Raw genomic sequence first — 21352 nt, 5'->3', positions numbered from 1 at the left:
ACTAGTCTTTTGGTTATTTTCTTAGAGGAACAACTCATACAGAACGAAATCTATTCTTTTAAGGAATAAGTAAACAATTTATGTGAATGTGAGTCTAAAAGCAAAAAAAATTAAAGGAATCTATTGTTTTTTTGAGGGTTTGAAATATGTCTAAAAGGGAAATGCAACCTGTCTGGATAAAATATATATTACTTAGAACTGCGACAGTGACCACGCATGCGTAAAATACTTTATATTATTCAATTACAGGCAGAACAATAGGGGAAACTATAAAACTAACTCGTTATGTCTGACTCTCTATTAGATCTACCTTTTGTGCTGAAGTGCAGTTAATTAATTTCAGTTAACTTACCTTTTCAAAGCAAGTAAATTGCTAACGCTAGTTATTTATTTATTACGTCGGCCATTTACTGCACATTCTAATTATTAAAAAGCCAGCTGACTGCATCATTTCGTCACTTGCACACAAATAATGAGTTAGGGAGAAATAATTAACTAGGGCGAACTCTAACACGGGCTGTCTTTCAGCATATCACTAAAATATGTTCTTCAATGTTAGATCAAGGGTGCAATCGAATCGAAATGGAAAACTCCGTCAGCGCTGCAGGACTTAGCATTGAAATATGTTTTCTGCATTCCTCAGCTGATCACTTTCGCTTAATTAAATCCAATCAAAGTGACACTAAACTCGATCAAAGTGATGACTGAACTGTGTTCTTGTTTCAGGTGATCCCCCAGTTGGTGGTGCTTCTGTTCAGCTTCACAGCTGCCGTGGTCACACCACAACAAACAGCCAGCAACTCTACCAGCATCCAGAGCGATACTGACACCTCGGCATCAGAAACTGTACACAGGAGAGTAGCACCGTCAGACTTCAGTTTCCCGCCGTCCGGATTAAGCGATTCGTACGGCGCGCCTTTACCAGCGGATTCCTACAGTCCTCCACATCCACATGTAGGACCTAAGCCAGTCTATGGACCTCCACCAGGGCCACCTCCTAAACCATACTATGGACCACCAAAACCAGTCTACGGTCCACCCAATCTGTCGCCACCGCTACCACATATAAAACCACATAAACCTTTCATTTCTTATGGTCCGCCTAAAGGTAGTTACGGACCACCAAAACCATCTTATGGTCCTCCCAAATTTGGCCCACCACCTAAAGATATTTATGGTCCGCCCAATTTAACTCAACCTCCTCCAGATATAGTAGGACCGCCGCCTAAGTTACATTTTGGGCCTAAACCATTGTATGGACCACCCCCAAGCAAGCCAAAACCAAATTATGGCCCACCGAAACCAAATTATGGCCCTCCAAAACCAAATTACGGCCCTCCAAAACCAAATTATGGGCCTCCAAAACCAATATATGGACCGCCGAAGGATATTTATGGACCTCCGCCTAAATTTGGTCCGCCTAAACCCAAACCAGTTTATGGACCTCCAAAACCAGTATATGGTCCTCCACCCAAGTTAAACTTTGGGCTCCCTAAACCCTCCTACGGGCCACCACCACCACATGGGAAAGGCCCGCATGGAATACCTTCACCACCTACACCACCTCAGATTACTTATGACGGCTGGCAGCCAATTCCTGGTTTGGCGATAAAACCAAATGATGTCTATGGACCGCCAAACGGAGATACTAACTTTGAACACCATTCTGGAACATACGATGGTCCTCCTCCACCTCTGCCCAGTAGCGGAGGTAATGATTTTGGAGGACCACCGCCGTCTTCCCAATACGGGCCCCCTTCGCAGAGTTATGGGCCACCACCAGCTCAAAATTATGGACCACCTCCTAGTCAAAATTATGGGCCACCACCAAGTCAGAATTATGGAGTGCCATTGAGTTCTCCTGGAGATACGTATGGCCCTCCTGACACAGGTGTGCAGTCTCACGATGTAGATCTGGCACCTCCAAGCGGAAGCTATGGTGTTCCATCAGCGGACATTGCCCTACCTTCACCAAGTGCTTTATATGGCGCTCCTCCACTTAGTCCCAGTGGAAGTTACGGTTTGCCACTTGCTGTATCCTCCACATCCATTTCTTTAGGTTCTCACTCCAATATTTTTAGTCTCCCTCCGATTGCTCCAAGTACTTCGTATGGAGTTCCTTCAAATTCTGTAGGCGATGGTGATGTTTTAGGACACACAGGACATTTAGGAGGACACAGTGATCATAGTTCTGCTGAAGGAATATCTTTTGGACATTCTGGAGGAGCAGCTTTAAATTTAGGAATAGCTTTTGGAAATTCTCTAGAGCATAGCAGTTCTGCAGGTGGCGGATTAGGCGGACATTATTTGCCGCCTCCAAGTACAGGGTATGGAGTTCCAAGTGATGGCCAGGGAGTTCCTTCTCCAAGTGGTAGTTACGGTCCACCCAGCAACACATATGGCGTGCCCGAAGAAGGCAATTTTGGAGTTCCTTTAGCTACCTGTTGCGGAACTCCACCACCTGATCTTACACCACCAATTCACAAAGCTCCAACCCTAGGTTTGTCATATGGAGTACCTTCAGGCAAGCAAATAGAAGGACCAAATCTTCAACCAAAAGTTCCAGTTAAATTCAGAGAACCAGTTCCCAAAGGGCTGATAGAAGCTATTGGAGAATCTGCTGAATTTAAGACAACCGGTCATGGGAGACCTTTCCAAGGCGGCACTTATATACCTCCTAGCGTACCAGAAGTGCCACAACCGGTGTCTGAAGAATTACATGGGCAGCATCAGGAACAACATCAACACTATCAACAACATCAGCTTCATGGTCAACATCATCACCAAGAACAACATCATCATTATTCACAAAATTACCAAGGCCATGGAAGTGGTACGGAAGTGGAGCTATCTCCATCCATAAATCTGAGTCCACCAGGTGGATTTCAAACATATGGCGCTCCTTCTGAGCAATCGTACAACTTCGCTAGTCCATCGGAATCGATAGAAAATAGTATAAACCATGGGGCAATAATTCAATCTTTAGGACTAGCCAACACCGATATTACAAAATCACAATCGATAGACTTAAGTAACTCACTGGAAATTCCAACTCATATCTTGAACGGGAATGCTGCCAGTTATGCTGTACAGATCCAAGGTGGTGGTGCAGCGAACTCACATGAACATGTTCTATCCAATGGACTGTTACAGGATATCCTAGCAGCAATAGAACATCAACCAGCCACTGTGCAAGGAGTCCAACCAAGTTTCGGTGGTCATGCCTATGGAGGAGAACCTATAGCCAGTGCTTCGGCTGATGTACCCGTAGCGGAAATGAAAAACGATTCACCAGAAGCTTTGAGCGCCGAAGAATCAATAAATCGACCAAATACTTTGGTTAATGAACTAGCTTTATATTTCAATCCTTCGCATGGACAGAATGTTACCGAAACGACAACTCCTCCAGTAGATTCTAGTGAACCAGATATAGAACCTAGACAAAATAGACAACCAACTAGTGAAAGTGACAACCAACTCAGTAGTATTAACAACAAACAACCAGATGGTAGTAGCTACGTATATTTCGAATCACCTTCCAATAAGTATTCCTACGATTTGACGACACAAGCGACGACTGTGAATAGATAGACTTTTATAAAATACTTTTAAGTTTATTTAGCGTCAAATTAATCTTTTTTTTGTCTTTCTTTAAAGAAAGAAAAAAAGAGGAGAACCCGTCCTGGAATTGAATGCCCTAATCTTGGGTTCCATAATTTGATAAGAATGTACCTTTTCAAAAAAAAGTATTTATTGTTTATTTAAGTGTGATAAGATACCTGTACATTTTGTGCCAACATTTTTGATTTACATAATTTGAAAAGCGCAATTTAATATTGCCTACAACATAACGAGGTGTTATTATTTTTTATTTTTTTGTACTGATTTTTGTTTTTTAGTTTTTGTAAATATTTATATAAATGTAATTTACTTTTTTTTTTACCCAAAGAATTGTTTGATTTATCTTTTTTTAGTTTTCCTAAATTTTTATGTTTTTCCCAATAAAGAAGTTATTTTTTCTAATTAAAGCAGAAGTAAGAGTTGATGAACAGAACGGAAGCAATCTTGTAGGACATTAAACAAAAAGTATACAAATCTCCTCAACAAAAACTTATAGTTTAACAAGTTTTGAGTAAGAATTGTAATTCAATGCGAAATTTCACGTAGATGTGGCTTTTTTTTGGGTCTTGTTGGTGTATTTTTTTAGAAATGGAGTTGGCTCTCATGTAAAATGGTACCCCTCTTAAACTATTATTAAATAATCACTTTGTAAATCTACGCTATATTTTAATAAAATTTGGCAGGAAGAAGAAGTGACAGGGGAATTTTTGGCATCGTAATCAGCCTAATTATTCCAAATAACGTAATAAAGTAAAGTAATCGCCTATTTTTTCAGGCGGAGCTTAACGTCCAACTACCAATTAGGTGTCATAGACGGAGGCGACTAGCAAACATACTTTACTGTAAATTTCTTTTATTAATCATTAAATAAAATCCAAGGCCTAAGACCCGGGAATCGAACCCAGTACCACAATGCATATTAAGCTTTAAGGGTGTCGTGAAATAACCTAATATTTATTTATCATTAGATATATTTAAATTTGTTCAAATCATGGAACAGAAACAAAAAAATCTATCCAAAAGGTACAAAAAAATCTCCTTAACAAAAACTTATAGTTTTAAAAGTTAAGTATAAGAGTTGATGAAACGCCAAAAGGTGCACAAGAAATCAGGCAGTACCAAATATTTCATTCATACTTCAGCTCGTAATTTCTGTCTATTTTAGAAACGTACAAAAAAAGCTGATGTGTTATATTTTAAATTTTTTAACAGTTGATAAGTTTTTCATTAATATTGCCTAAAATTGATAAGAGTCTGGACATTTCCTAAATATTTGTTCAGTAAAGTGTAGCGACCAATAAACTTAGATTGATTGTAATAGGAGGTATCTAACTGTGTATCATTAAATCTTTAAAACTCATTAAATAACAGCCCTGCGCAAATAAACATAGCAAAATAGTGGAGAACATTAGGTGAACAAAACCTTCTTCTTTCGCACCCTAGATACCCTTACAATACACAATTCACTACTTTAAAAATAAAAGAAGTTTTTCTCCTTAACTATATCCAGAGCTGAGAGACATTAATTATCCCTGTTTTCCGCCAAAAACAAAAAACAAAAAATTGTCATCTACCATCTTACAAGATCCGGTAAAGTTATTAAAAGGGAAGTTAGTGGGGTTGGCTATCCTGTTTGTTGGAGGGTGACGACGAAAACGAGTGTGCGGTTGGAAACCGTGGTCACTTCTACCTTCTTCCTGTCCATACAACTTCCTTCTCCGGCTAGAAATACTTCTTTTCCTAGTTGACACATAGAACATTCCCATTTGTCGTCGTGTAATTGAAACCAACAACAATGATAAATGTCTGTTTCTCCTGGAGAAATATAAAGAGAGGACAAAAGTGGGACATGTTTGTTTTAAACATTCTCAACTGTAATTTCTATTTCGTATTTTTTTCTTTTTTCTATTTGTCAAAATGAATACTTAAAGTACAGGTGCTAATCGTTTGGTACAGTGTCAATTTCTGACAGTTCTTTAATTAACTGTAGCCAATTATTCCAGAACTGGAAACAATTAGACAACATTTCAACGATTAAAACTTTATGAAACTGATGAAAATTTGCTAAACTTTTCGATAGATGCTAACCTTGTTTGTTAACAATAGAACTGAATGACAGCGCAAGATCTTAGCTGCTTTATTTTGTAGTTATTGTTTGATTTGTTCGGACAGCTGAGATGGGGACTGTTCATCCTTTCATTTATTTGCAAATGGTTTCTAGAATACAATGGCCATGAGTGACATTTGGAGAAGATACCCAGTGGTATCACTTCAAAGCGTACGAATTGGTGAAGATGATCATGACGAATGTTGGATAAGCTGTTGTACAAGAAAGTCCCAGATGACTGGAGCTTGAATCCCTCATTCTGCCTCTGGCTGCACCATGAGGAGGAGGATTTTAGCCCCCCTCGCTTTGCCCATCTTTTGGGGAACACTAATTTATTATGAAGACGAAACCTTTTATTGCCTTAGGCTGGAAACATAATAGAGCGGCGAGCAAAATGGCGATGATAGCAAAGAACAAAGCTGCGAAAACAAACACAAGTTAACATATGGGACCGCGCAAAGTGGGGGTGCAAAGCGAAGATAGAGCAACGCTACCAAGAGAGAGAGTAGAGCAACGTGTTGTGACATATTTGATTTCTTCGCTCTCATCGCGCTCAATTTTTAAAGGTTAAAATGGATATTGCTGCATTTATTGGTGTAGTTTTTTTTGAAGAAACCTCTGTGGGACCTAAAGGATCTTCTACATCACAACCGATTTGTGTTGGATAAGAAATGGGACAGGATTAATGGGGTTAACATTGAAATTCGTCCTTTTCTTGACTAACACGCCTTCAACACTGGTTAGTATGCAATTAAATGTTGAAATAGACATTCGAAAATAACGCGTGAAACTTGCCAGGATGCTTCCGAAGTTGTTGGTACAAGTAATGATGGAATTCACCAAGTTCATGTCTAGTCCTGTTTATATCATGAATACTGCAGTTCCTGCTTGTAAGCTGCTGTAAATACCAAATTTTCTGGGAAGAATTTTCTTATAAAAATAGTTCCTCCATCTTGTTTCGTCGAAAGGAGTAACGCGACTAAACTCGTCACTATGTGCATGCGACTCTTTGCTCGTCGCTCTCTCTGATTTGAAGCCACTATCATCGCCGCTCCACTATGTTTCCAGTCTTAGCAAATTTTGCGTTTATTCTGCTTTTTCTATTGAAAAAAGAAACTTATTTGCTTAAAAATCTTTCTTGACAACAGCAAAGAGTTTAGTTCCTTCCTTCCAGACGAATAATATTAACAAAATAACAATCCAAGTTAAATAATAATTTATGACTTCCACTTTAATACCAAAATTATGGCAAAGAATAAATCGCAAAGTCCATAAAAATGCGCAGAAGAGTTTGGGAAACTGGCCTCCGTCGTATAATGTCCACATCGTATTTTACATCCATAACATAAACAATGATAAAGAAAAATAAGTTTAAATGAAAGATTGCCTTTTGAAAACTCACTAAAAATGTTATAAGAAAAATATTTTCCACTTTATTTTAATTTACTAAAAGACCATTTATTTTGGTAAAAATGGCTGCCATAATAATAATAAATAAAGTAGCTTTGCACTTTATTATTTCGTCTTTTTATGAACAGGGTCACAAAACAAAGTAAGTGTGTGCATCAAGTTTACACGAAAATTATTAATTTTAGAATATCTTAAGTAACTTGATTATTATCATTTGATTAGTACTTTGGTTTTTATTTTAAGCTAATTTAAATTTCGTTAGCTCTAAAAAAATTTACTGTTTAGATTGGGAGTTTGGCCTCCAGGACTAATAAAATTCTTCCCACCATTTTGTACCTTCTGCATAGTGTGATGGAGCCTCCAAACTCAGAACAATCTATCTATTTAGCTGTCTCGTACAGTTTGAGTTCATATGTCCATAAGGGCCACAAAGTCAAGTTGAGTGTGAAAGTCAGCTCAATGCTTGGTGAAATTCACCGATCTAGGCGTTGGATTTTAATTAATAAGTAAAATAAGTAAGTAAAGTAATTGCCTACTTTTTCAGGCGGGCTTTATGTCCATCTGCCAATTAGGTGTCGTAGATGGAGGCGACTAGCAAACATACTTTACTATAAATTTCTTTTATTAACCATTAAATAAAATCCAAAACCTAGTCCGGGAATCAAACCCATTACCACAATAAATATTAGCTTTGCAGGTCTCGCCTCTTAACCGCTCGGCTTCCGTGGCGCCTTAATTAATACTTAATATGAGAACTTTATTGTAAAAGACGTTTTCTAGTTGCTTCCGGTCCATTTTGACCAAGTAAATAATTAAGTAATAAGACGTAAAGCTGGCCAGAAATAAATAGATATTACTTTACTTTTACGTGGTCATTTGAGAGCTTGAATTTATTACGAATGTAAAACCCCTAGACCAATTTTTTGATTAGTTGGACTACAATTGTTGCTTACTGGAGACTTCATGAAGATGCACGATTTCAATACTTCCACTTATGATAGTTAGAAGAAGGAAAATTATAAATAAAGAGAGTATAACGTAAAATTACAATAGGTAATGAACATCACTAGCAGCGTATGGTGACGTGTTAGATGTCAAGAGGTGTAACTATCTTCCGATAGCTTTGAAGAAGAAGTCAAGATACTCTGAAGATCACAGACGTTGGGCTGTTTTGAACAGATATTAGACATTCTCCACTTTAATTTCTATTTATTTCCTTCCTCTAACTTTCTCAAGATCTGTCCAATAATGGTAAGAGTTCTACAGCCAAAAATATCGAAGAAATTAGAAGAGAAGCTTCAAAATTTCTAAAATCATTTCTGACTTTTAAGGTAATAGTCGAAGAGTCTTTTGTTTATTTTCGTAAAGTGGAAGTAGACTTCCCGCAATGACCTCAATCTTCCTTCTCTGACCGACACAAAATAAATCCACAACACCTTAGCTGCGCATCGAAAGAATTTTCGATCTGTTGCCTCTCATTTCCCGAACAATTCCTGCCGAGTAAATATCTGGGACTTGAGCTATAAAATCTCTTATGCAGAGTGTTACCATCGTGTAGTTTCTACTCTCACTACAGAAATAAAGTTAACGTAATCGCCTATTTCTTCAGGCGGGGTTTTATCGTCCAACCACCAATTAGATGTCGAGGACGGAGGCGAAAGCTCATACTTTACCGTATGTACACAATTTTTCTAAGAAATAAAAAAGTATCTATACGCAGGATTCGAACTGGGATTCAGCCGCTCACAAAACCCACGTAAGCGCTGTACTAACCCTATTTCTTACCTCATTAATATTAAATATTTTACAAAACAGCTGTACAATTCGTATCCAAATTTGGCTTTTGTAATAATCAATAAAATAATACAAAATTGCTATTGAAACTGGTAAGTCTATTAAATTAAGCCAATGGAAACTATTTACGTTATTTCTACCTCCAATGTCAATTCCAGTAAAGTATTACAATCAGCTTATTAGTTGACGTTAACCATTTTTTTTTTAAAAAACATCTGTTTGGGAAGAATAGTTTACACTTTACAAGAATTGTAAATCCAAGAAAAGCGTATGGTGTTCACTGTTCAAACAAACTGCTTCACTACAAAAATTATTGTTGCTAATCTTGCACGAGTACAGTTAACCTTGTGAATGAATCATGGCATTAAATACAGCTAGCAAAGCACGTATGGCCTGAGTGAATTCAGTGGTACATGAACAATCATGTTCTGCATACTTAATAAGGTTTTAAGATTCATTATCATTACCATCATCTAGATTTAGTAAATGTAAAACTAGTTTTGTCTTTACATGAAATTTAAATAAAGATATCAATGGAATATAAGCGCCTTTCTAGAAGGATTCTGTTTTGAGTAGATGCAGCAATAACATCTCTATTGCTATGCGAGTGTTTCTATTGCTAGGGTCTTTCAAAAATTCAGAACATAGTCTGCAAAAGTTTCTGTAGCTGAACTCTTTCAAGATTTACTGAAATTTAATTTTAAATACAGAAAATCGTTCTATACATAAATATTTCTAAATATTCGGAAAACTACTTTAAAGAAAAACACATGCTTAGAATTACAATTAAAAAAACAAAAAAAATCACCCAGGCTGAGGTAAAGATATTGTTTTAAAACAGAAAGCAACGTTTTCCCAAGCTGTTAGCCTGGATATCTCATTTTATTATGACAGATTTTACAGACAACCAAATTCTTAGAGAGGTTTTTTCTCTAGTTAAGAGACGGACACAGTTAAAACTCACGTTCTAAACTCTTGTATCATCTATTCACTGAGCGCGCTTGCCCAGTTAGCAAGGTGGCTACCAAGACTGCATTGAATAAGGCTGCAAGTTTTCCAAAATATGGACAAATTCATGAGAGAGCTAGAAGTTCATGAACACATTTAAAGAGAACCACTGTACAGAGGCTGGGCTACACCCAGCGATTTGGACAGAAAACAGGCCGAAGACGGCTACAAGAACAAAAGAAAACACCCAAACTTAAAAAAAAAGAAAACAGAAAAGTCAACCATTGAACTCCATTAAATATTCAGTCAGCAAGGGTAAGAAACCTACACTTTGTACTCACACATACGAGGGTCGTTTGAAAAGTCCGTGCAAAAATAAAAACTACTTAATTTTTTGGGGTAAACCTTTTTTATTTTTCAACATAGTCTCCTTTTAGGCTTATACACTTCGTCCAACGCTGCTCTAGTTTGTTGATCCCTTCCGAATAATAGGATTTGTCCAAGTCTGAAAAATAGCCATTCGTTTCTGCAATCACCTCCTCGTTTGAATAAAATCTTTTTCCCGCCAGCCATTTCTTCATATTGGGGAACAAATAGTACTCCGAGGGAGCCAAGTCTGGAGAATAGGGGGGATGTGAAACGAGTTGGAACCCTATTTTCATTAATTTTGCGACCACAACTGCTGAGGTGTGAGCTGGTGCGTTGTCGTGATGGAAAAGGACATTTTTGTGGGCCAATCGTGGGCGTTTTTCTTGCAGCTCGGTTTTCAAACGGTCCAATAACGATGAATAATATGCACCTGTAATAGTTTTACCCTTTTCCAGATAGTCGATGAGGATTATTCCTTGCGAATCCCAAAAGACAGTCGCCATAATCTTACCGGCCGAAGGAACGGTCTTCGCCTTTTTTTGGCGCAGATTCCCCCTTGGTAACCCATTGTTTAGATTGTTCTTTGGTCTCAGGAGTGTAGTGATGTATCCATGTTTCATCCACAGTGACGAAACGACGCTTAAAATCCTGCGGATTCTTCTGGAACAGCTGCAAACCGTCCTTGCAACACTTCACACGATTTCGTTTTTGGTCAAGCGTGAGCAATCGCGGCACCAATCTTGCGGATAGCTTTGTCATGTCCAAATGTTGATGCAAAATATTATGTACCCGTTCATTCGAGATGCCCACAGCACTAGCAATCTCACGCACCTTCACTCTTCTGTCATCCGCCACCATATCATGGATTTTATCAATGATTTCTGGAGTAGTAACCTCAACAGGGCGTCCAGAACGTTCTCAGCGTCACTTGTGCCCATATGGCCACTCCGAAAATTTTGAAACCACTTATAAACTGTTCTAATCGAAGGTGCAGAATCACCATAATGTTTATCAAGCTTCTCTTTAGTCTCCCGAGGCGTTTTGCCTTCCATAAAGTAGTGTTTAATCAACACACGAAATTCTTTTTCGTCCATTTTTTGAAAATCACTCGACTTCCTCGATTCAAACGAATGCCAAACACAAAGAAATAGACCGATCTGGCTGAAACTTGGTGTGTGTTTTTCCAAGAGATGCTACTAACTAAACATAACCTCGATACGCGCCAGTGGTGCTACCTCTCTAACTTTGCACGGACTTTTCAAACGACCCTCGTAAAGGGATGCTTATACTCGTAGTTATACAAATTTTAAGTAAACTAAGGTAAAACTATTGTACATGTGTTCACTTAGCTTAAGAAGGTTAAAGCTAAGTAAGAAAACTGGGAAAAACTAAAGAAAAAAAACACGTGTTTAGTGGTTAAAGAAATCTTTCAAGAAATCCAGGATTTATTTTCAAAAATAAATTTAATTGATATTTGAGGTAGACATAGTAGTGCAAAAATACTTAACGTAGTATAGAAATAACTTGGCGTTTATATTATCAGACTTAGATGTTGTTCCGAGATTTCTAGACAGAGAAATAATCAAAAAACTAAAACTAAAAGGGTATTCGATTTGCTGCTGTATTTATTCCCTGTTGTAAAACATGTTTAAAAGGAAGACAGGAGAGAATCTAACGGAGAACACAACTCTGTAGAAACTCCTGCAATCTAACGAGAACTCTAAGAACTATTATTACCAATATGAACAGTCACCGTCTTATAAAGATTATTTTGTTCTCTCCTTAATTGATACAAATATTTTGATCAATAAAATAATAAAATCTATCTAAAAATGATATTAAAAAAGTGATATTAACCAAACATAATAATTAAGACCATATTGAAGGTGCTTGTAATGGTATTCAGTAACTGTTCACACATGAAAGAAATCCCCAGAAGAATGTTTTCCCCTCTGGAGACATCCCCTTTTCAGAGAGTTTACACCAAATCCAACCGGGAATAAAGTCGTCAATATCAGTTACTAGAACGTGTGTCTGTGAACGAACATTGTTCCCTGGTGTAGGAAATGCTCTTTGGTAAGACTGTCAAAATAAAGTTATAGCTGTCCGACTGTCTAACATTATTTTACTGAAATAACGTACTTTTTTCCAGTTTAAAAACAGTACGCAGTAAGTGTTTATCTAGTTAGTAATAGGCTGAAAATAATTTAACTCAGCAATGGTCAATTAAACAGGCGGATTGTCTCCTCATACATTACAATTTAGTTTTATAATTATTTATTTTTGCTCAATCCATTCTCAAAGAAATAATTATTTATTTTTAATGGCGTTCACCTAAATATATAATAAAAAATATATGCCGTTTATATTCGAATTTAGGTCGACCTAAATAAGTTAACTGAGAGTTGGGATTAACAATCAATATTATACAAAAACAATATTACCTATATCCAATGGAAAACACAATAAATATTATGAACAATCAATATTATACAAAAACAATATTACCTATATCCAATGGAAAACACAATAAATATTATAAACAATCAATATGATACAAAAACAATATTACCTATATCCAACGGAAAACACAATAAATATTATGAACAATCAATATGATACAAAAACAATATTACCTATATCCAACGGAAAACAATAAATATTATGAACAATCAATATTATACAAAAACAATATTACCTATATCCAACGGAAAACACAATAAATATTATGAACAATCAATATTATACAAAAACAATATTACCTATATCCAATGGAAAACACAATAAATATTATGAACAATCAATATTATACAAAAACAATATTACCTATATCCAACGGAAAACACAATAAATATTATGAACAATCAATATGATACAAAAACAATATTACCTATATCCAACGGAAAACACAATAAATATTATGAACAATCAATATTATACAAAAACAATATTACCTATATCCAATGGAAAACACAATAAATATTATGAACAATCAATATTATACAAAAACAATATTACCTATATCCAACGGAAAACACAATAAATATTATGAACAATCAATATTATACAAAAACAATATTACCTATATCCAACGGAAAACACAATAAATATTATGAACAATCAATATTATACAAAAACAATATTACCTATATCCAACGGAAAACACAATAAATATTATGAACAATCAATATTATACAAAAACAATATTACCTATATCCAACGGAAAACACAATAAATATTATGAACAATCAATATTATACAAAAACAATATTACCTATATCCAACGGAAAACACAATAAATATTATGAACAATCAATATGATACAAAAACAATATTACCTATATCCAACGGAAAACACAATAAATATTATGAACAATCAATATTATACAAAAACAATATTACCTATATCCAATGGAAAACACAATAAATATTATGAACAATCAATATGATACAAAAACAATATTACCTATATCCAACGGAAAACACAATAAATATTATGAACAATCAATATTATACAAAAACAATATTACCTATATCCAATGGAAAACACAATAAATATTATGAATAATAATACAATATTTTTACAGGGCTCCTCTATGCGAAAGGTCGTTTTCCCAAATTTCTATTGAACAGTTTCCAAATGATTTTAATACAATAATTTTGACTATGCCCTAATCATGTTTAGTAAAATTTATGCCTGAATAATCCTCCAGCAGATAAGGTGCATTATCTTGGACTTTTTCTCGACAAGCGCCTTACTTGGAACCCTCAAGCGACAGGAACTTTACTTAAGTTACCGAATGACCAAAAAGACTCCTCGACAAACGCTCCAAATTGTCTCTTACCAACAAAAAGAAAATCTACACAGCTCTCTACTAGCCCCCAATCTGGACATACGGACTTGAACTGAACTAATCTCAACCGCATCAAATCCCTTCAATGGAAAATCCTACACACCATCATTAACGCTCCTTTCTACGTAAGCAATCACACCATCTACATTGACCGAAAAATCCCTTTTTTTTCCGGGACCTAGCCAAATTCCGTTACACCAAATTTCATTCCCTAACTTTCCCAACACTTCAACCCACTCATAAACAATCTATCCCAAACTACTCTTCCCTCAAATCCTCACCGAAGGCTGGAGCGTCGATGGCCTCGCGATCACCTGATCGCATGATAGAAAAGGGATATCCTTCAAATTCATTTCAACAGCATCCTGTGTTTGTCGACTCATGATGGTTATCGATGGATAGCTCTCATCCAAATTTTGTGTAAGCATCACTATATAATGATAGAAAATAAAGTAATAACTACTTCACAATACTATCAATTCGGTGTACTTTTATCGTTGAAGGAGTTCTGGAGGCTACTAGTGCTTCAGTCGGCGTGGAGGATTGTCAAGAATGGTAGGATTGGCTAGAGACTAAGGATTAGGACAATGAGAAAGTGTAGGATGATATTCCTGGTAGTTTTCTTAGGGCTAGCTACTTTACGAAAGAAATGTCAGAGGTCGGAGTGCAGTGTGAGGTTTACGACGTAGAACAGGGCACCAACTAATTGTAGTACTTTAGATGGAAATGTCTGCATTGTCCTTATGTTTGTCCGTTTGGCAGCAGTTCTAGACTGTAGAGTTGTATAATTAATCTTTTTTTATTTCTGCCAGTAGTTTAGATCTCTTCGTCCAAGTAATTGACAAAGAAGTTTGGCACGTTTTATTATGGGGCTGACAGTTTTTTTGTATGTTTTCCAAGTGGTAACTTTGTCTATGAACAGCCCCAAAGTAACAACACCAGGAATGTCCAAGAAGCTGGATAGCAGACAGGAGCCCCGCTGGAGAAAGAGAGAACGTGAGACGAACAAAAAATTGAAACATCTAAATGAAATGACTGTCCGCTTTTTACGAAAGGAAAAAAAAAAACTCTGGACTTATATTCGGGAAAATATCATAAACTCTGGTAAAAAGAAAAGTCAAAATTAAATAAATAAAAAAGTGGTTGATTTTCTTTTTGCTTTCCAGTAACATTAAATATATTCTGAAAAGATTTATTGCCTTAAACATCTCCGATTGGCCCTTCTTATCTAACTGTAGTTATGGTAAGAGATCTCGACTAAACACAGGATAAAAAAAGAGGGGGAGGAAAAACAACCAATGACAGGAATGATTGATATCAATTGATAGAGCTTTATTGACATGCTTCTCCGAGTAAACAACCACTGCACTCGACAGTTCGACTAAGTATTTCTTTTTTAACTTTGTATACAATAATAAATCGTCCGATGTGTATTTTCATTAATAACTACTATTTATTTTATTTTATATTTTTAACTTCCCTTTTTTTTTAAAAAAAATTATTGTAGATTAAACTCAGCTATAGTAGACATGTCATTCAAAAAACATTTTCGTTTCGATAATCTGTTCTACTTAAAGTTACCCGCTTATTTTCGTGACTGCGATGGTGTCACGAAGAAGTAGCTAGTGTGGAGGTTTAATTCGTAGAATTCAGTCTAGGGTGCGGGCTAAATCCGATCTCAGTGTCACCCCAGACATCTGTAACTTGAATGAGGACGACAAAAAATAAGAGGACTTATCCAATAATCTCTAGGATTCTAGAAATTATCAATTACAAATTTCTCAATTCTAGCCGTGAGAGGTGCGCTAAAAGATGCACAAAACAGGAAATGAAACAAGATATCCCAGTCAACTGCTCCGCCCACTATTTGCAGTTCATTCCTAACGTTCTTAAAAGGATATCTCACTGTGTCGAAAATCGAAACTCTCGTGATACCTAACACATCCTCAAAGTAAAGTATCTTTTCTCAGTTAACTCTGGCTTGAAAAGACTTTTTCTTATAACACCTTTTGTTCAATCTTCTACTGAAGAAGCAAGACATATAAGAATTAAGACACTGAGAACAAAGATCACAGTTTTACTTCAAAGACGATTCAAACTAACATCAACCGACAAAGATTTCTCAGCCATACCAGTGAACTCTATCTGAACTCCGACTCTGTTAAGGGTCAGTTAAGTTTTTTAATATCCGCCGCGTCCAGTATTAAGTTCTACTTCTTCTAAACACTTGTCTTTATTACATTTCAAACAAAAACTATTCTAGTGTTCTTAAGGATTTAATTTTGGCCAGCTAAGGAATATTGGTATTACCTTCTCTTTACTACAGATAGTCTAAATTCTCTAGCATTACTTCAGTTCTTCAAGTAATTTGACACTCACGTCATCAATGGACATAGTATTCTATCTAGTCGAACAACATAAAAGAAGAAACTATAACCCTTCAAAACTAGAAGCTTTAAGCTTCTTTGCTCTCCTGAATTTACAGAAATAGGTACAGAGGAAGCAGATTAAATTAGAAACTGCAAAAGGAAGTGGTTAAAACCAAGAATTTCGAAACATATTCCACCAATTTATTAGTTTTACTGGAAAGTTTGGTTTTATTCAGTATTCAGTCTGGTTAAACAATGAAGCCCGCTGGCACTTTGAAACACTGAGTTACGGTTATGGTAACTTTTAAGTTATACAGTAGCGAAACCAATCTTGATTACATGTAACATACTCTTAAGGTATGGTAACTTAATTGGTTTCTACTCCTTTAGGGGGTTACCATCAATGCCATAGTTATTATAAAGGTCAAACTAGTTATAAGTTTCATTAGGAGTGAACATCCAGGGATAACTTAGAAATAGAAACTATAGAATTAGTTTCATTTGCTCTGAGAAGTTGTTTCTAACGTATTCGAACTAAGGTGTTACTTTGTAAATATGTCGTAACACTTGAAATTATCAAACTTGTTTGGACTTAACATAAAACTTTAATAGACAAAAATTGCAAAACAATAAAATCTATCAAAAAGATGTGCGAATATGACAAGAAACCTCCAGAAAGTATAATATTCCCTTCTAAGTCTTAACCAGGATGTAATCTGATATTCTCTTGAGATGATTAAAGTAAACAGTAGACCTAGAAGCACTAAGCTAGAATTCTTTGAAAGACCATTGTCGACCCAGAGAGCACCTAATGAAGAATGATATTTGGAGATTCTGTATGGAGATGGAAAATACACGACCTAACTGACTGTGATGCTATTATTCAAGGACGATTCAGATAACTGGGTAGTTACTAGATGCTGGAGTGATGGTCGTAACCTCCTTAGAATCTTCTCAGAACAAATTCTCAGTTCTTTTGCTTCTGAGGAAACTATAACGAGGAAGCTCTATTCTAATGTGTTACTTTAATCCCGTGTACAATTCTACCAGATTAAATAATATCAGTATACATGGTAGTATACATTGTTTTATTTGAAAAATTGTAAAATCGGAAACGGAAATTGAGGTCTAATATGATAATTAGAGCACAGTTTGCCAGTGCTAACTAAACAATGTAATTCGCTTAAATAAAGTGGATGTACACTTGAAGTAGGTACTGATCCCGCGGGTTAGTATAGATCCAACAACACAGTTTGTTGTATTGGAGTAAGGATTGATAATTAGTATTTCTGGATTACACATTTAGGATTAAGGATTACGATCATCAGGAATTCAGAAATAAGAACTGCCTTCAGCTTTTCGAGACGATTTCTATGCGTAGTCTATTCTTTTAGTTCTCTTCGATGGAGTTGGGTTCGAACTCAGCAGTTCGTGAACTCCCTCAAGGACCACTATTCTTTTGTTCTTCTTGTTTCGACACACGCGCGATATCTGAACTCTGACGTCAACAGTACGTGTCTGTGCATTGTATCTATCAGTAGTGAAACGATTATGTTGAGACAAAAACTGTAAACTTTTCTATTTTTTAGAATTAAATTTTCTTGTGTTCCCAATCAAATTTCTAAGTAAATGTTGCGAAATAGTAGATAATTTTCAATAAACGATATTAAAAGTATAAATAATTTATAATCCGCTTAAAAGAACAGATAAAACTCTTATTATGTGAGTAACCATTCATAAATTAGTTCTTCCTCATTAACTAAGCCCTGCCGGTAACCGTCAGTATCACAGGACGCTGTTTCCACGACACTAATCCATTAATCAATATTACAACAGCGTCTCTGATAATTACAATTAATGCTTTACAGAATGGGAAACCTCCAAGGTTATTGTTTAGATCATAGGGAAGCATTATACGTCTTAGAATCAGTCATTTGTTGAATTACCTTACTATGTTTCCATTGTTCTACCGTATCCGGAGGTTTCGCGCCTTTACAACGTTGTTGGTGCAATATTATAGGAAACCATTCGCTTAGAACCGTTGTCAACATGACTACCATTGAGTGAGGTTCATCTGAACGATCTAAAACCTCTATAGACTCTCGGCTAATTGACACTGTTACTATTACCCATTAAAGAAAAATTGATTGTGGCCAAATTCTTTAAAAATCCACTGGCGTTTTGTGGCTAAATTTCTGCATAAGTTTGGTATTTTATTAAATTCAATTATTCACAACTAAGTGACTTTATAAGGTTATGAAGAACAAATTGTCTTTATGACTATTGTTATCTAGGATGGAGCTGCTATTGTAACAAAAGGAATGTGCATACAGTTTAATCTCCACAGCAAAATGGGAGGTAGTAATCCTTCAAAAGACCACGTTATCATTACAACGCTGAGTTCAGGCGTTATCAACTCAATAAAGATCGGAATTGTCAGTAAACTCAATGACGTAATTATTAAAGTCCGCTGTTGCAATAAAGGTTTGTTAGTTTCGGTTTGTTCACTTAGACGATTTCCTAAACGCGGCTTTGAGGCCCAGGTATTGAACACTTAACTATCGACGCAGAAATGGCAGTAACATTACTTATCATATGATGAAGTAAACGCAAGGACACTTAGCGGCTAACATTATCAAAAATAAAAAAAAAAAAACTGAAGACACAGGACAAAACAGATAGTCAGGAACTATGCACAGCTAATAACTTCAGACAGAAACTAAAAAAGAATAATCTCACAATAACTTAAGCGGACGAAGACAACTCTACGGAAATTGTAACACACCCAGACTATGTTAACTAAAGGACTTCGTAAAGAAAAATGGTCCAACCCAACTTAAGAACGACTCAACAACACGAGTCTAACAGTAAGTCAAAAAAGCTGTAAAAACAATCACCTATGTCGAACCTAAAAATGGAGTACTCAAATACGTATCCATGAATCCCAGAGCACCTAACCTGAGAACAGTTCCCAAAGTTTACATATAAAAAATACTCAACGCATTATTCACTTATTGAAAGAACCAGAACTAACATTCTCATCACGCCTCATATCCCTCGACATTACAAACCTTTACACTTCTACCCTGTCGGAGACCCTGTAAATATTATAAAACAGAATCTAAAAGACGAAAACAACCTACAGTATACCAACTAATAGCTCTAACAGAAACTGAAATACCTTCAAACAAAATTACTTTAGATTAGACAATAACTTTTATCTTGCGAATGACAAATTACTAATGGGACACCCCCCCATCGACAATATTGTCTGAAATATTATGCAACATGAACGTATGTGTTCCACAATTGAAGAAAGAATTCGGTGCACAAGAATTTGATGCACGTTGTGTAGACCATTTAATGTAGACTACTTACTACTCTTACTCAAACTAGATGTAGACATACGTAAATTATTTTCTTAACTAAACAGACATCGCTCTAACATAAATTTCACAGAAGAATATGAGACTGAGGAAACTCGTTAACTTCCTGGATATCACACTTGCTAGAATAGACCACGACTTAGAATTCGGAATATTCAGGAAGCCCACATCCACTGACACTATTTTACACACAACAGTTCCTCCCATCCTATTCAACATAAACTAGTCGCTCTCAGACACCTTCTACTTGATGCACTTGATAAGATTTCTCGACATGCAACTTATGACTTCATTACCGGTAAACATAAATAGAAATCCCTTCCAAAACACCACATGGGGAAATCAAGAAAGATTAAAGAGAATACATTAAAGTGGTTAGGAAATCGATTTCAAAAAACTATTTGGGGAACAAAAATTGCTAATATAGTCAATTAAAAGAAAATATTAAAGAATACATTAAAAAGGTTTAGCAAACCACTCCAAAATACTATTTGAGAAACAAAGAATGATAACATTGACCTTCTAGTCAATTAAAAGAATTCATTAAAAAGGTTTAGAAATAAATTCCAAAAAACTAGAAGAATAGAAGAATTAATATTTATTATAATAGATATATACACAGAATAAATATTAAAGAAGTATAAATGTTTAATACATTTCAACCTTCTTAACTGAGTAACTAAGAGAAAAGTTAAGTGAGGAGGATTGAAATGCAGGGAAAAAGGAGGAAAAACCTGCAGCTCCAAAAAACTATTTGGGGAAGAAAGAATATTAATACTGAACTTTTAGTCAATAAAAAGAAGATTAATGAGAATACATTAAAAAGATTTAGAAATCGTTCCAAAAAACTATTTTGGGGAAACAATGAATTCTAATTTTAAACTTTTACACATTTTTAAAAGAAGAGATCATTGAATACATCAAAAAGATGGAAATCAATTTAAATACTTTTTGTAGTAATCAACATTAAAGAATCAACTAACACGGAAGACATAGTTAAGACATAGCATTAATTTAAATTTCTTTGTGCATGCAAGAATAACAAAAATATATTTAACATTCAAGATAAGTAATTGATAATAAAGTCTTACCTTGTTTAAGGAATATCTCAGTAGATCTGACCAGTCTAATAGCACTTGACACTTGACACTATTTAAAATAATTCACAACACTACTCGTACTAAAACTGTATATCACGCACTAAGTATAACTTAAACACAATTTATAAAATCGAACTTCACTTTAACAAGCACTAATATTCACTTGAAAAATCACGTTAATAAAGAGACCCGACTAACGAGTTAAAGATGGCCGCCGGTAACTGGCCAGGCCGATCAGCTGATAAATTAAGGTTATTTAATCAGCTGGCCCAACTTTTTTTTTTTTTTTTTTTTTAATTTTCATTCATAATCTACCAAAATAAAATGTAGCGAACTAGAAATGTTATTTCACCTATTTATTTTTAAGTCCACTTTAAATGAAAATACAATCAAA

The 21352-nt window shown here is 35.5% G+C and overlaps 1 protein-coding gene and 1 long non-coding RNA gene across 5 annotated transcripts in view; one reads left to right on the top strand and one right to left on the bottom strand.

Moving 5' to 3' along the window:
• The window catches only part of LOC141460299 (uncharacterized), a 70840-nt gene extending 66353 nt beyond the window's left edge, over positions 1-4487 (top strand). Inside the window, exon 2 of the mRNA XM_074140184.1 lies at positions 727-4487. Coding sequence (XP_073996285.1) covers positions 727-3591 — 2865 coding nt within the window. The 3' untranslated portion in view covers positions 3592-4487. The remainder of the gene's footprint in view (positions 1-726) is intronic.
• Positions 1-21352, bottom strand: part of LOC141460302 (uncharacterized) — a 426050-nt gene that overhangs the window by 157632 nt on the left and 247066 nt on the right. The gene's annotated exons all lie outside the window — the stretch shown is intronic.

This window comes from Rhodnius prolixus, unplaced genomic scaffold (assembly GCF_049639745.1).
Source record: "Rhodnius prolixus isolate KJV_2025 unplaced genomic scaffold, Rpr scaffold_6, whole genome shotgun sequence".
NCBI lineage: Eukaryota > Metazoa > Arthropoda > Insecta > Hemiptera > Reduviidae > Rhodnius > Rhodnius prolixus.
This window is presented reverse-complemented; position numbering and strand designations above follow the sequence as displayed.